Raw genomic sequence first — 15,287 nt, forward strand, 5'->3', positions numbered from 1 at the left:
GCTTGATACCGTGACCGCCTCCGGAGAGGCTGATTTGGGAGGATGGGCCTGGAGGAAATGGATGGCCCAGGCCCGCCACTACCGTAACCGGTGGCGATCCTCCGGGGGTCAGGGGTCCCCCATGGACGTGGGTCCCCTGAAAGAGACCGTACCCGCTCGGGCAATTTGGTTCTGGACTGGGGCAAGGGGTGCTGCCCACTTCTTAGGGGCAGCATCAGGGCCAGGTTGTTTGGGCGGGGGGGAGAGCGGAAGCCGTTACCGTTTAATAAAAATTGACTACCGTTTAGTAACGTTAAAAGAAAGTGCCTCCCATAAAGGGAAGTTTATAAAGAATGCTTGTGTTTTATATGTGTTTTACAGTTTTCTATTTTTCTACAGTTAACAAAAATAAAACCGGTGATGGATGAGCAACCCGCGGACGGTCTGCGTTTAACCAAGGGGGAATGTCGCGCCCTGGACAAGCCAGGACGTCACAGATACTGCAACAACACACCCTACACCCCGGTTAGGAACATCAATGTCAGACACAAACCCTTGTTGCCTCCCTCCAGGGGCTGATGTCCACACCAGGTGGGGAGGAGCCAGGCGGTTGGCTCCACCCACCGAGGAGTTCACAGTCTTGGAGGCGGGAAAAGGAGGACAGTTGAGTTTAGGAGTTGGAGAGTGAGGAAGTAGTAGTGGAGGAACAGACTGACCGTGTCCGGGTACGTGGCCCGGGCACCTGACAGCAAGGTTGGCAGACGGTGGTGACCGTCTGCAGGAGAGGCCGATTGACGCACAACCGTAAGGACCGGGGACGGGCGGTGGCCCGCCGGTACCGAAACGGGGAGCGAAGAGAAGCCAGCCCCATCCGGCAGGGCCTACGGACCCCGACCAGGCTAGGAGTCGCCGTAAAACCGGTCAAATCCGTCAGCGACGGGAACCTCCAGGGTTTCCCAGCAGTAAAGACCCGATTGAAGGCAACCGTCCAAACCGTGAGGGAGATAAAGCTACCGCCAGAGATAGAGCTCCCAGGGCCAGAGCCTGCGGGCAAAGGAAGAGCTCCCTTAGCCAACATACCGCTGGGAAGCGGGCTATCAGTGGGAAGCCATTTGGGCCGAGAACAGAACACCGGTGCAGGGAGAGACAGTTACCGCCAACCTACCGGGAGTGGCCGCCGCAGCCGTCTGTGGGACTCGTCCATCCAGCCGTTTGTTTTACCAGAGACTCCGTGTGCGTTACTGGCTGAGTAAGTACCACCGTGCCGTCTGGCACTGCGCTGCCCTGCGACCCTGCACCCGGCCAAGCCCCGCAACCCACCTTCCGACCTCCACCACCGGGCCCCGGGACCACCAAAATCCCCCTACCCACGGAGGGGAGAAAACATCTCAGCTGCTCCCTGTCAACGCTCCCGGGATCCCCGTACAGAGCAGCGGTGGTGCCCCAACCTCACCACAAACCGTGGGTGGCGTCACGGACAATATCCCTAAACCAAACCACCCCTTTCACTCACGGGCGAGGAGCGCCGCTCGAGTCCCCGGGATCCGGCCCACCGCCCGAGCCACCGACCGAGCGAGCAGCAGCACAGCCGGACCCGAGCAGTGGGTGAGCGCAGCTTCCCCTCCCCGCCCGCGACATATCAGTGTTCTAGTTGTGCCAATACAATTGAAACCAGGACATATTCCTGATCTTCTGAGTCAGCTTCCCACATGTCCAACTGGGTCAAGAATGATTGTGAGAGATATGTACACTCCCTGACAGAAGTTCTGTCACTTATCCATGTTATGTAAATAAAAGCTTATAACCTGACTTTAAATTCATCCATTGGTTTTATAAATTACTCTTTTGAAAGCTGAAACCCTCCCAAATTTGGTTTAGGTTATGAAAATAAAGTTGTTGCAAAGTTGAAATATTGATCATTTAATGAACATAGAAAGGTCAGATTTTGGCAAGACAAAAGTTTTGTCGCCCACAGAAAGTAATGTGAAATTCAAACAAATAATTAACTTCTAATACAAAGATATGTTGCATAACATTGGTGAATGAATTTGCGGTCCTATTAGAACCATATTTAAAATTTTGTGTGACTTGCATGAGCATGAAGGACTGCATCCATGCGGTTCAACAATGTTTCATACAATTTATTGATGAAGTCATCAGGAATAGCAAAGAATGCATCTTACACGCCTCCCAGAGTTTATCTAAATTCTTTGGTTTTGTCTTCCAAGCTTCCTTTTTCATCCTACCCCAAACATGCTCAATGATGTTCATGTCTGGTGACTGGGCTGGCCAGTCCTTGAGCACATTGATCTTCTTTGCCAGGAGGAACGTTGTTGTAGAGATGGATGTATGAGATGGAGCACCATCCTGCTGCAGAATTTGACCCCTTTTATGATTGGGAATGGAAGACGTAGCTAATACTTCTTGATATTTTAGGCTATTGATATCGCCTTCCACCTTGCAAATGTTTCGCACTCCCCCATACTGAATGTAACCCCAGACCATGATCTTTCCACCACCAAACTTATCTGTTTTCTGGATCCATACAAGCTCCAGTAGGTCTCCTGCAGTATTTGCGGTGGCTGTGGTGTAATTCAACTGAAGATTCATCAGAGAAATACACCATCTGCCACTTTTCCAGCGTCCATCTGTTTAGCAGGCTGTGGGACTTGGCAAATGCCACACAGTTTTTTAATTGCCTTTTGTTTAGTGCTGACTTCTGGGCACTGATTCGACCATGGAGGCCATTTTGAGACAGAATCCTACAAACTGTTCTAGTTGACACAGGGACTTGAGGTGGCCAGGCCTTTTGGAGTTCTGCTCCAAAAGAGGGTCTGGCTTTGGTTTTTCTAACCAACATTGTTCCTCCTGAGCAGTTGTCTTGCGGGGTTTGCTGGACCTGAGCTTGTCAAAAACATCTCCAGTCTCTTCAGATCTTTTTTAATTCTTTGTATTTGACGCTGAGACACAGTAAAGGTGCCAGCCACCTCTGCAGTGGATCTGTTCTTCAGCCTCTTGATAATCAAGGCTTTGGTCACAGGGTGGATTTTTGGCATGTTGTCAGAGGTCAAGTTGCAGTTCAACTGAAGGTCTGGGGTGCTGGGTTTCTTTTTATACACACCCACTAATTAACCGATCATTTAGTGAGCACAGGTGAGGATGTAAACTAGGATTGGGTGCATTATATGACAAAGCGACAAAACTTTTGTCTTGCCAAAATCTGACCTTTCTGTGTTCATTAAATGATCAATATTTAAGCTTTGCAGCAACTTTATTTTCATAAACTAAACCAAATGTGGGAGGGTTTCAGCTTCCAAAAGAGTAATTTATAAAACCAATGGATGAATTTAAAGTCAGGTTATAAGCTTTTATTTACATAACATGGATAAGTGACAGAACATCTGTCAGGGACTGTATATATGGTAGGGCCAGTGGCAAAATCTATATTAAGCCCTAACACAATATTTGTAACAGGTGAACAACTTATCTTGTGCCATTTATAATACTGACATAATCATATGTGACAGATGGGGGCCTTCAGGCATCAGGTAACATGTACAACTGTGATGTCCGTGTTATGGACAAGATTATCATTATTATGAGTATATAGGAGTTACATGGAGATATCCATAAAGAACAAGATTTAAGATGTTGTTTGAACTGTACCCCACATATCTCTTGGCATAAGACTCAGACAGACAGTCTGGGCTATTCTTGTGACCAGTGAATCATGCTGACATTGCTTAATATAAATGAGGAACCAAGCACATTACAGTAAATTGTATATCACAGAATAAGCTGTTCTACTTTATCCAATAGGAGACGTGTTACGTATTCTTGGCACCTAGCCAATAAGGTTATATATATTTGTACAACTTCCGGAAATAAATCAGTCTTACTTTCTATTCATATCCGAGTACGTCTCTCTGGTGTGTGTGAAAGTGTGGTCATGCATGCTACCACAAGTGACTCATAATTTGGACTGCAGACAGTTTAAGAGGGATGCATGACTAGATTGCATCAACCTAAATTACGGCCTTATCATTTGGCGCCCAACGTACCTTAGGACAGAGCTCTGGATGGCGGACAGCCGTGCTGACACCTTCAGTCGATAGGCAACTACACGGGAGGTGGAGGTGCACACTCCAAACGCAGGTGAGAAAATTTGTATGATCTCACCTTGCAAACCTCATGCGTGTACTTGCATTTCGAAGGGGGGGTTGGGCTGTCCCAGTCTAGACACCTAATGACCGCCATCTCGCATGAGATAAGCCGTCCTAAGAGATCTCACACCAAGGTGGTCAGGTTCACCTTAAGCTGTCTGTAATTTATGTAATGTAATTGTAAATCACATGAAATGTAATGTGGTTTTTGTCTGCTCTAGGAGAAAAGCAGAAGTTCTGTGTTTTATTTTTCTCTGACTTAACTGCAAGGGAAAATGAGGAAGTTGTTATATACGCTGCATATATGAATATATATGGTTATATCTGCAGGTGAGATCAGCCACCTGGATGGTGTATATAGTGTCCTTATTGTTATGTCATTGTTTTGACCTGTGTCTACCTGTTGAAATGTCTGTCTATTTGCAGCAGGTGGAGTACTTGCTGGTTTACGGGAAAAAGAGGAAGTGTCACGTAATGTAGTGAGAGCTGTCTTTGAGTGAAGAAAAAAAAAAAGGAAAAATGTACCTTTGAAGTATTCTGTTTGAGTATATAGAGTATACACGGGTGTGTAACGTAACGTGTCCGGTTGATAGTCAGTAATTGATAAGACTGAAGGGCAGGTACAGGTGTCATGGTAAGAGTCCTGACTGTATCCTGGTGGTCTTCCACAGAGAGGAGACGATAGGGGGATTGGTTTTGTCCAATACAGCGTCATGGTGAGATCCTGACTGTATTTGGTGGAATTTGATGTTCTCTCCGCGATCCTAGGTAGGAGGAACATTGGCAGAATCCTGGTGCGTCTTCCACAGAGAGGAGACGATAGGGGGATTGGTTTTGGCCGGTACAGCGTCATGGTGAGATCCTGACTGTATCCGGTGGAATTTGATGTTCTCTACGATCCTAGGTAGGAGGAACATTGGCAGAATCCCGTGACTTTGGTTTTAAACAGTATTATTGATGTTCTGGACGGACCGTTAGAATAAGGTGTATATAGTGTGAACAGAGGTTACTAGTACATGAAGTAAGAGATAGTGAGGGTGAATTTAGTATCTATCACCCACGTGACACTTCCTGGTAGGACAGCCCGTTTGTGTTGTGGTTTGTGGACTGAGGTAGAAATTCTGTGTATTCTGTGGATGTGTAAAATCGCTGGTCCAGAAGAGGAAGTGGATTACGGCAGAGCAGACATCCAGATTGACGTGTTAGTTTTGGGTCGTATACCCTTGAAGCATGGGGTCTAATCAGTCCACACCTGTCAAGTTAACGGCAGAAGAATTAGTAAGCGAACGAGAAGGAATGGAAAGATGTTTTGTTAAACAAGCGAGGGATCATGAAAGATAAAGATCTCCTTATGGATGCTGAAGCATGGTATAGAACGTCAAAGGACGTTAAAAGATTGGCCTGGAAAGAGGAATGGGATAGAGATGGTAGATATTTCTATATTGCACCAGCTCAGAAAATGGCTCCTCAGGAAGTGGCCAAGCCCATTAGAAAGCAATGCCCACCACCCTATATGTCATCCTCAGAGGGTTGGACTTGTGTAGTTTGTCCCCCTGCCCACCAAACGCCCTCCCTAGCCTGCCCAGACGTCATTTCAGGTTGGGCCCCACCTAGTCCCCCCTTCCCACCTAGTTCCCTTTTCCAGCCAGGTAGGTAGTCGACTCTGGCATAGCTGAAGAAACTCTGGATTCGATACAGTGACGGATACACCTTTGGACCCTGACTTAACTCCTTTGCGGATGGATCAAGATGTGCATCAAGAAGACGGTTCCACATGGGTATGGTGCTGGTAGCAGAAGACTCTGTGCTGATAGAGCAGTCGCTACCCGCATGCCTGTCTGTGAAGAAGCAGATGTATGTACTCTCGCTGAAGCCTGCAAGATGGCAGCCAGCATCTACTCTGTATGGAAGACAAGAGACTTGATCACTGCCAATGGAACTGTACGCCGCCATGAGGCCATAGAAGAACGGATGGAAGCTTTGCTATTGCCAGACAGAGTCGCGGTGAGCAGGGTTGGGGCCTACATTGGAGGAGTCAAGGGAAGCAGTAAGAAGTGCCCTCACTGACAGAACATCCAAAGAAGCCCCAAGACCACTTACGAGAGAAACAGTCAGTCAATCTGTGCTTTTCGAATGACCCAGATGTGAAGAAGAAAGGAAGGATGGAAAGTCTTGAGAAAACGTTGTCCTGACCCTACAAGAGCAAGTCCCAGAAGAAGAAGAGGACTGAGATAGGGTGCAGCTGTGGGCTCCCGGAGACCATAGGAAGTGGCTAGTGACCTGCTTTCACTGCCAGCCAAAGAGATATGGCAGGCCTTAGACACAGAACTGACTCTACACACCCCATACCAGCCACAGAATAGAGGGAAGGTTGGGAGGATGGGGCAGTGTAGAAGGCAAGGGCATGAGAGTCTTCGCTTGCATTGTTCAGTGTCAGACACACCCCAGCAGGGATCACTAGGTTGAGACCCTATGAATCCTAGTGACCCTATGAAATCCTGTTTAGAAGTACCCCCAGATACTTCAACTAAGCTTGTTGTTTGTTTAAACATGTGCCTAATACACGTTTTTGAGTTTTCTCCTCCAGATCCAACCAGATCTAGATTTCTCTCTCTTTTCTTTTTCTCTCTCCTCTTTTCCTCTCTCTTTTCCTCTCTCTTTTCTCTTTTCCTCTCTCTCTCTCCCTCTCTTCTCAATCTTTCTCTCTCTCTTTCTCTCTCTCTTCTCTCACTCTTTTTCTTTCGGAGGAAGATCCATGCATTCCACTACAAAGAGATGTCGGACCTGCCTGAGACCAGGAGATGGCTGTCTTCCCTCTCCTACTCGATACTTTGTGCCAGGATGATGATATCTAAGCATGTGGACTGGAAGACGACTCTACATCCCACCTTTGATGTCCCACCATTACCGCCTGAGGACTGAGGAGCATGAGACTCTGAGTGAACCCAACCCTGATAAATATTAGTCGATTAAAGGACTACTGCCACGTTCCCCCTTCCTGAATAATGTGTGCCAGCGGAACATAGCCATGAGGACAGTCTAGAGAATACGGTCAGGATCTGGCTTCCTATGCATAGTCTGTTGGGTGGGAAGATTCATCCACAAGGGATGGGGTATCTCGTATGTGAGTGAGGTAACCATCGGCATTAGGACAGATCAATAGACTCGGGAAAAGTAAGGAAAGACTTTTTGGCTATCTCCAAAGGGGGGACTGTTATGGACAAGATTATCATTATTATGAGTATATAGGAGTTACATGGAGATATCCATAAAGAACAAGATTTAAGATGTTGTTTGAACTGTACCCCACATATCTCTTGGCATAAGACTCAGACAGACAGTCTGGGCTATTCTTGTGACCAGTGAATCATGCTGACATTGCTTAATATAAATGAGGAACCAAGCACATTACAGTAAATTGTATATCACAGTATAAGCTGTTCTACTTTATCCAATAGGAGACGTGTTACGTATTCTTGGCACCTAGCCAATAAGGTTATATATATTTGTACAACTTCCGGAAATAAATCAGTCTTACTTTCTATTCATATCCGAGTACGTCTCTCTGGTGTGTGTGAAAGTGTGGTCATGCATGCTACCACAAGTGACTCATAATTTGGACTGCAGACAGTTTAAGAGGGATGCATGACTAGATTGCATCAACCTAAATTACGGCCTTATCATCCGCAACCCACTTGAAAACTTATGTCCACTCACCTGGTTTTGAAGGGCTTTCATAATGTAATTCATTAAAAAAGATTTTCCTGTACGCCTCTCTCCAATCACACTTATCAGGAAAACAGGGTATTGTTCAATCCCCCCACTGAGGAAACATCTTTGCAGGACCTTCTCATCTAGAATGAGACCATTCTCGTTGACACTCACAAGCTGCATGGGCTGAAGAAGTAACATGTAAGTTTTCATAACTTTTACTTTTTAAAATCAAATTTTAGGGTTAGATAATATGTCAATTTCATGGATGAAAACCACTTTATCTAATTCTTCATCACTTTTAAGACTTCTAACTAGAACATTTTTTCATTTCTTTTCATATCTGGGGTTCCACTCTCTGGACCCCTCTGATTTCTAAAATAGGGGATTTCCTCCTCCTGTAGACAGTTGTGTTGTGAACATCAAAAAAAGAGAATGAGTTTTAATGTCTAAAACAATTATCATTTTTATGGAAAAGTGCACATGTAAAAAACTGGATTAAATAGTCAAAGAAATACAAACACCAGTCCACTGGCAAACTAGCAATGCACATACGAGGGGCGTTCATTAAAGATTTCCCCTGACCCACTTCTATTTATCGTAGGACCCTGAAACTGCACATGTGTTATAAGTCTCTATAGGTTACCTGACAATTTACAACTCTGAACTGATAACGGTCTTTCTTTTGCAGGTGCTGAAGTGGTGTGGGGTGTGATAATGGACCCAGTTGTAAAGTCTGACTGGAACCACAGTCTCAGGATGGCTGTCACGGACAGGCTAGAGGCTAGACCAGGGGTGGGCAATTAATTTTCCCATGGGGATAATATATATACACATACACACAATGTATACATACATACACACACAATCCCCATATACTACATCACTACACCCGCCACATACTACACCTGTAATATACATCCCTATACACTACACCTGTAATAAACTACACCTCTATATACTATACCACTATATACTACATCACTATACCCCTATATATACCTGTAATATACTACATCACTATATACTACACCTGTAATAAACTGCACCACTACATCACTATATACTACACCTGTGATAACCTACATCACTACACCCCTATATACTACACTTGTATTATACTACACCCCTATATACTACACTTGTATTATACTACACTCCTATATACTACACCTGTATTATACTACAGCACTACAACCCTATAAAATTACATCACTATATACTACACCACTACACCCCTATATACACCTGTATTATACTACACCACTACACCCCTATATATACCTGTATTATACTACATCACTACACCCCTATATACACCTGTATTATACACCACTACACCCCTATATACATTTGTTAATTAATTATACTACACCACTACACCCCTATATACACCTGTATTATACTACACCACTACACCCCTATATACACCTGTATTATACTACACCACTACACCCCTATATACAAATGTATTATACTACACCACTACCACCCCTATATACATTTGTTAATTATACTTCACCACTACACCCCTATATACACCTGTATTATACTACACCACTACACTCCTATATACACCTGTATTATAGTAGACCACTACACCCCTATATACACCTGTATTATACTACACCACTACACCCTTATATACACCTGTATTATACTACACCACTACACCCCTCTAAAACTACACCACTATATACTACACCCCCCCATATACCACACCTGTAAAACTACATTCCCATATACTACACCACTACACCCCAAATATTTGTCAACAGTTACCCCCCGCCCCCCATTGTCCCCGCAGTTTACTAGTAACCACTCACCTCTCTCTTCTTATTGTCCCCTCCTCAGGCACCTCCTTTCTCACCCCCCCGCTGAGCGGCTTCTCTTTTACATGCCCAGGCTGCGCCGATGCTGTATTCCTAGGAGCCCCTGCCGCTGCTTCTCTTCTACGGGCTCCCGCCGCTGCTTCTCTCCGTACGGGCCCCGGCTGCTGCAGCTTCTTCTCCTATCGGGCGGGAACTTTTCAAATGACACGCGCGCGCCGCACTGACGATATCAGGGCGCGCGTGTCACAGAGAAAGGTGTCGGGCATGGAACAGAGGAGAGATTCCTGTGTTCCGCTGCCTGCACTGACTGTGCGGAGCTGCAGGATCGCTCCCTGCCCGCAACGCAGCGTGTGATGAGGGAAATCTGACCACGGGCCTCCCGAAGCCTGGCGCTCCGGACAACAGGTCAGATTGCCCTCATCACTGACCGGCCAGCAAGGACACCCTGAACCAAGCGGGCCAGTCACAGAGAGTAGGCGGGCCGGATGTGGCCCGCAGGCCGCCCCTTGCCCAGGTCTGGGCTAGACGCCCACTAAGCAGGATACCGAGAACATCAAAACCCTTTAAACCACTGTACAGGGATTTGGAATTACTACAGGCCCCCGGAGATCGCTACTTGTGGAAGGCTGCAGTCCAAGAAGAGTAGCCATCAGGTAGGGTCAAACCAGGAGATACAGAAAAGAGATAAAATCGTCAGACAAGAGTGTAGTCAGGAAACCATGCAAAGGTCAAAACCGGAGATGGCAGCGAGGTACAAAAATAGCAGGCAGGAGAGTAGTCAGAGAGCAGGCCGGGGTCATAACAGAGGAATCAATATACACAGCAGGGAGAAGCAGGAAAAACTAGACTATCTGCTGGGGACCAGCAGACTGGAGGAGGAATAAGAAGGGTGTCGTGCCTTCCCATTGGATGTGACTGAAAGGTGGTAACTTCAGCTGGAAGACACACACCACCACAGTCAGCCAGTGGTACTGCAGGTCCCAGGGAAACCCAGCTTAGTGGATGAATGGAACCTGTGCCCACCAGAGCTACTGGTACTTTCTCCTCTCCCATCACCAGCACTGTCCACGGCGGGAACATGGTGCCACCTGGAGATCGAAGCAGAAGTCACAGGAGCGGACTCCGGTGGAGATGTGACACCTGTGGAATGCAGAGCCGTCATCAAGTTCCTTTTCTTGAGGCTGTACCCCATGGGAGACGTTCACTGAGATGAAAGAGGTTTAGTGTGAAGATTCGCCATCATATGATCCAGTCAAGAACTAGCATCGTCATTTCAAATCTGGTTAAACTTTGGTGGAAGTGACTCCAATTCCAGGGTGACCCCATTCACATCGTCCAGCAAGTGGAGGCTGCCATTTTGGAAAATTTCAGTGTGACCATACGCCACCTATCCCAAAAATGTCAAGATTAGTGTGGGGTCCATGGAAAAAAATCCTCCAAGACCATCTTTATATGCAGAATGTATTTGGGTTCCTGGCTGCTCACACATTTCCACTTGATGACTGCTCTGTATTGCTTTGGCCCCATTATCACACCTCACACCACTTCAGCAGCTGAAGAAGAAAGTCCATCATCAATTCAGATTTGCAAATTGTCACATAACCTATAGAGACTTCTATCATTACACACGTGCAATCTCAGCGTTCTGTGACAAATAGAAGTGGGTTAGGGGAAATCTTTAATGAACGCCCCTTGTATGTGTGTATATATATCTACAGTTGAAACCAGGCGTTTGCATGCAGTTTCTAAAAAGAGACATCTGCAGGTTTTTCTCACTATCTGACATGAAATCAGAATACACCTTTCCTGTTTGAGGTCAATTAGGATTACCAAAATATGAACTTTTAACAGACTTATATATACAGGTTCATCTTGATTAATTAGAATATCATCAAAAAAGAGAATTTTGTTTACTTACCGTAAATTCTTTTTCTTATAGTTCCGACATGGGAGACCCAGACCATGGGTGTATAGCTTCTGCCTCCGGAGGACACACAAAGTACTACACTAAAAAGTGTAGCTCCTCCCTCCTAGCCTATACACCCCCTGGATCACCAAATACAGCCAGTTTAGTGCAAAAGCTGAAGGAGGACATCCACGCACAAGTAAAAACAGAGCAAAACCCGGAACAACCGGAGTCTCTGTCTACAATAATAGCCGGTGAAAACACACGGAACAAGAAAACTGCCAACAGGCAAAGGGAGGGTGCTGGGTCTCCCATGTCGGAACTATAAGAAAAAGAATTTACGGTAAGTAAACAAAATTCTCTTTTTCTTCGTTCCTTATGGGAGACCCAGACCATGGAACATCTCAAAGCAGTCCATGGGTGGGAATAAACAGAAAACTGAGAAGTAGGCAAAACCTAACTTCACAAAAGCAGCCTGAAGGATGCGTCTGCCCAAGCTCGCATCTGCCGAAGCATGAGCATGTACTTGGTAGTGCTTCGAAAAAGTATGCAGACTGCACCAAGTGGCAGCCTGACAGACCTGCTGAGCCGAAGCCTGGTGCCCGAAAGCCCAAGAGGCACCGACAGCTCTGGTCAAGTGTGCCTTGATCCCCAGCGGGGGAGGCACATGAGTACACTGGTAGGCATCGGAAAAGACCGACCCAATCCAACGAGGTAGGGTCGGCTTAGAAGCCGAGAGGCCCTTACGCCGACCAGTGGTCAGCACAGAGGAGAGGTGCACCGCCTAAGAGCAGCGGTGCGAAACACATAGATCCGGAGCGCCCGCACCAGATCCAGAGAATGCAACGCCTTTTCAAAGCGATGAACAGGAGCCGACCAAAAGGAAGGCAGGGAAATGTCCCGGTTAAGGTGGAAGGAGAAACCACCTTAGGGAGAAAGTCCGGAGTCGGACGGAGAACCACCTTGTCTTGATAAAAAAAACAAAAGAAAAAGGCGACTCCGAAGAGAGTGCAGCCAAATCAGAGACTCTCCCGAGAGAAGTTATGGCCACTAGAAAAACCACTTTCTGTGAAAGACAAGATAAAGAAACCGCCCTAAGAGACTCAAAGGGGGGTTTCTAGAAGCCGTGAGGACCGGATTAAGGTCCCGGGGCTCCAAGGGCCGCCGGTAAGGCGGAGAGATGTGAGATGCGCCCTGCATGAAGGAGCACACCTGAGCCAGCCGGGCGATACGCCGCTGGAACAACACTGACAGAGCCGAGACCTGTCCCTTGAGGGAATTGAGGGATAGTCCTAGCTGCAGACCGGCCTGTAGAAGGGACAGGAGGGTCGGCAAGAAAAACGGCCAAGAAGCATGGCCGGAAGAGCGACACCAGGACAGGAAAATTTACCAGGTCCTGTGAAAGATTTTGGCCAAGGAATACTTCCGAGCCCGAGTCACAATGGAGATGACTTCAAGAGGAATACCAGAAGTCGTCAAGATCCAGGACTCAAGAGCCACACCGTCAATCTGAGAGCCGCAGAATTCTGGCGGAAAGACGGACCTTGAGAAAGAAGGTCTGGACGGTCCGGGAGATGTCACGGCACCTCTACGGACAGACGGAGCAGGCCAGGGTACCAAGCTCGCCTGGGTCAGTCTGGAGCAATGAGAATGACCCGACGGCCCTCCATTCTGATCTTGCGCAGGACTCTGGGCAAGAGCTAGAGGGGGAAACACGTAAGACAGACGAAACTGGGACCAATATTGAACCAGCTCGTCTGCTGCAAAAGCCTGAGGATCATGGGAGCGAAGATCCACGTCCGGAGAGCCCCACTTGCGGCAGATTGACCGAAACACTGCCGGATGCAGAACCCACTCGCCTCAGTCCACGGTTTGACGGCTGAGATAATCTGCCTCCCAGGTTTCCACGTCTGGGATGTGGACTGCGGATATGGAGGACTTGGAGTCCTCCGTCCACGGAAGGATTCGTTGAACCTCCAATCTTGCCAGGCGGCTGAGTGTCCCGCCCTGGTGGTTGATGTAGGCAACCGCTGTCGCGTTGCCTGACTGGACTCGAATGTGCTTGGCCGCAAACAGGAGGTGAAAGGCTAAGAGAGCTAGAAGCACAGCTCTGATTTCCAGCACATTGATCGAGAGGGCTGATTCGGCCGAAGTCCAAGAGCCCTGCGCTCCGTGGTGGAGATATCCTGCTCCCCAGCCGGATAGACTGGCATCCTTGGTGAGGATCACCCAGGACGTAGCCAGGAAGGAGCGTCTCTGAAGAGAGAGGGGCCGAAGCCACCACAGAAAGGAGCCCCTGGTCTGTGGCGACAGAGCCAAAGTCCGCTAGTTCCAACAGCGGAAAATGTCCAGCTGCAGAGGACGCAGAAGGAACTGGGCAAGGGAACCGCTTGTATTGACGCCACCATCTTACCCAACACCTGCATTAGGTGCCTAAAGGAATGACGGCGGAGCCTCAGCAAAGAGCGCACCGCCAGAGGAGGGACTGCTGTTTGACTAAGGGCAGCTTAACAAGTGGCGGCAGAGTCTCGAATTGCATCCCTGGGTACGTGAGCGGAGTCAGAGTGGGCTTGGACAGAAAGACAAGCCACCTGAATTGGCTAGAGTGGCGAGAGTGAGCGAGGTACTCCGCTGACAGTCTGCACTGGATGATGCCTTGACTAGAAGGCCGTCCAGGAAAACGGGATCACTGCCAACCCCTGGAGGTGCAGAACCGCAACCACTGCTGCCATGGCCTTGAGAATACTCGAGGGGTCGTGGCTAACCCCAAGGGAAGAGCCACGATTGGAAATGTTCCTCCCCGATTGCAAAACGTAGCAAACGCTGGTGTGAAACTGCAATTGGCATATGCAGATAGGCATCTCTGATGTCGATGGATGCCAGGAAATCTCCTTGGGTCATTGAGGCAATGACTGATCGCAGAGACTCCATGCGAAATGCCGCACCTGAACTGCTGGTTGAGAAACTTGAGATCCAGGTCGGAAGGCTCCGTCCTTTTCGGGGACTAGGAAGAGATTTGAGTAGAAATCTCAGAACCGTTCCCAGTCGGGAACCGGTACAATTACTCCGTTGGCCTGCAAGGATGCCACGGCCTGCGAGAAGGCGGCGGCCTTGAAGCAGGGGGGAGTTGACAGAAAAAATCTGTTTGGCGGGCTGGAAGAGAATTCTATCCTGTAGCCGTGGGAGACGATATCCCGCACCCACTGATCGGAGACGTGTTGAAACCACACGTCGCCAAGGGGGAGAGACTGCCACCGACCAAGGACGTTACTGGCGCGGCCAGATAGTCAAGAGGAGGCTGCCTTAGTGGCAGCAGCTCCTGCGGTCTTCCGAGGACGCGGCTTCGTGCGCCAGTTGGTCCACGGTCCTTGGCTGAGATAGTGGACGAGGCCGAGGGCTTATAGGACGACCAGTTGGAGGAACGAAAGGAACGAAACCTCAACTGGTTCCTGCCCTGGACAGGTTTCGTGGTTTGTGGCATGGAAGTACTCTTCCTGCCAGGCGCTTTCTTAATAATTTCATCCAGTTATTCACTGAATAGTCTGGTCCCAGCAAAAGGGAGCCCAGAAAGGAACTTCTTTGAAGAAGCATCTGCCTCACTCTCGAAGCCACAGGAGCCTGCGGATAGCGAGGGAATTAGCCGAAGACACCGCAGTGCGGTGAGAGCTCCAGTATGGCAGACAGGGCAGGATGAAA

General features: G+C 47.9%; 1 protein-coding gene across 1 annotated transcript in view; it reads right to left on the reverse strand.

Moving 5' to 3' along the window:
* The window catches only part of LOC142301967 (RING finger protein 112-like), a 183,703-nt gene that overhangs the window by 122,889 nt on the left and 45,527 nt on the right, over window positions 1–15,287 (reverse strand). The window contains exon 3 of the mRNA XM_075343031.1: window positions 7,860–8,039. Coding sequence (XP_075199146.1) covers window positions 7,860–8,039 — 180 coding nt within the window. The remainder of the gene's footprint in view (window positions 1–7,859; window positions 8,040–15,287) is intronic.

The sequence above is a fragment of the Anomaloglossus baeobatrachus genome, chromosome 4 (assembly GCF_048569485.1).
Source record: "Anomaloglossus baeobatrachus isolate aAnoBae1 chromosome 4, aAnoBae1.hap1, whole genome shotgun sequence".
In the NCBI taxonomy this organism is placed as follows: Eukaryota; Metazoa; Chordata; class Amphibia; order Anura; family Aromobatidae; genus Anomaloglossus; species Anomaloglossus baeobatrachus.